This window comes from Anarrhichthys ocellatus, unplaced genomic scaffold (assembly GCF_004355925.1).
Source record: "Anarrhichthys ocellatus isolate YVR2014 unplaced genomic scaffold, GSC_Weel_1.0 scaffold8372, whole genome shotgun sequence".
In the NCBI taxonomy this organism is placed as follows: domain Eukaryota; kingdom Metazoa; phylum Chordata; class Actinopteri; order Perciformes; family Anarhichadidae; genus Anarrhichthys; species Anarrhichthys ocellatus.
Genome location: NW_022288346.1, coordinates 1 through 1,783, shown reverse-complemented (window position 1 = coordinate 1,783; position 1,783 = coordinate 1). Strand labels below are relative to the sequence as shown.

At 43.1% G+C, this 1,783-nt stretch overlaps 1 protein-coding gene across 1 annotated transcript; it reads left to right on the top strand.

Annotated features, from left to right (window-relative positions):
• Positions 1 to 8: 8 nt before the first annotated feature.
• Positions 9 to 1,772, top strand: LOC116380689 (basal cell adhesion molecule-like; the record flags this gene model as incomplete). Its single annotated transcript, XM_031842585.1, has 4 exons — positions 9 to 149; positions 352 to 479; positions 1,194 to 1,335; positions 1,653 to 1,772. Coding segments are annotated over exons 1-4 (514 nt in total), but the record flags the coding sequence as incomplete, so codon positions are not given.
• Positions 1,773 to 1,783: the final 11 nt, after the last annotated feature.

The following is a 1,783-nucleotide window of genomic DNA, read 5'->3' as shown; positions in this document are numbered from 1 at the left end:
TGTGTAGGATGGAGAGGCGGTTTCAATGGGCAACAGTTTGATCCTGAAGGACGCGACGTTTGACTCAGCAGGGGAGTACGTGTGTGTGGTGACTGTTCTTGAGATTGAGGGAATGGAAACCAGCGGGACACTTCATGTAGAAGTCCAAGGTAAATCTGATCACAGATATTAAATATTAAAATTGCTTTTTAGTCTGTAATCAATATGTCATACTTCAAGAAATGTCCTGATATAATGTATACTGTTGTCTGTGGAAAGTCTTTGTGGGTTAGCAACAGGCACTGTTACTAGTTACAGTAGTTATGGTCATGAGAGCTTTTCAATGTTGTTGTTTCTTGCTCTTCTCTGCAGGCCCACCAGAGATCATGAAGCCAGACGACACAGAGATGGAGGAGAGTTTTGGGACGACAGTCGATCTGAGCTGTAGTGTCAGAGGTTTCCCTACTCCCAGCGTTACCTGGACCACCTCTGATGGAAAGGTACAGCAGAGGGAAGCCTCCCATTTTCTATTAGCTACAGCTGCTGCAGAAATGCAGCGTTTTTCCAAATGTGTTCTCCTTAGATAAGATCTAATACTCTTTAATCCCAAAATAACTTCAACCGTCTGGTCAATCATGACAAACTGGTTTACAGTATACGATCCACACAGTTAAAATTACAGGACAAAAAAAGTCTTATATATTAACTTAAACAAATTGTGTTTTAAATTATCTTTTTTTTTAATGTTGTTTTACTCTACATATGATGAAATTAGGAGCAGGTTGGTGGCTGTGTATTAGTTGTTAATGGGGTGCAGTTCTGCACTATGTTCTAGTATTTATTGAAATTACAGTAATTTTCCTAACTAGGACATTTATTCGAGGTAATGTAGCAATGAATGGATGGCAATATCGTTTGGCTCTCCATTTTGGTAAAGAACAACTATTTGATGTATTGCTATATAAGATGTTGTCCAGATATAAATGGCACGGAGAGGATGTATGCTAATGAATTTGATTATCCCCATACTTTTATATCCAGCACCAACAGCAGGTCAACATTCTCACTTATTCTCGCTTTTCAGACTGATGACTTCCTTCAGTCTGTGACAGGATGTCCGCTTTAAATCTGACTTGTGCAGAAGAGAGAGAAACCTTTTCCACTGGTGGACCTGTTTTATTCTCTCTGTCTACACTGTGTTTTTTTTGTACCAGATCCTCCCGACAGCATCTCAAATAGAGAGCTGGGGTGAAGTCCATAGTGTGGTCAGCATCAAAGTCACCTCTGACATTACGGCTTTCTGCAATGCCTCCAACGATTTCGGCAAGGACGCGTTGACCTTCAACATCGCAGCCAGTGAGTTCCTTCGTCAGATTGCGTTGTTGTCTCCACTCTTTGTGTTTATTTGTGAGTCCGTCTCTACCTGTTGTCCTCCTCTCTTACCCCCCTTTCCTCCTGCTCCTCACCTTCTCGTCTGTGTCACGTCTCCGTTTGTTTTTATTTTGTCTGAGGGCGTCGAGCTCAGCCATGTGCATTCTGGTGTTTCAGTGTTGTTGTTGTGGACAAGACGCTGTGAAGCTGTGTGGCTGTGCGCCTGTTAAATGTGCTCCCCTCCTCCCCCAGTGTGTTTTAAAAGGAGTGTCCTTCCTTCTGTGCCTTGTACCTGTTTTCAGCTATAAACACCACCACACCAGCCACAACTAGCACTAGCACTAGCACTACCACGACCACTACAACTACAACTACCGCTACCAATACCTCTGCCACAGGTAAGACCACAGTCACTCTTCACCGTCTGCCTCAC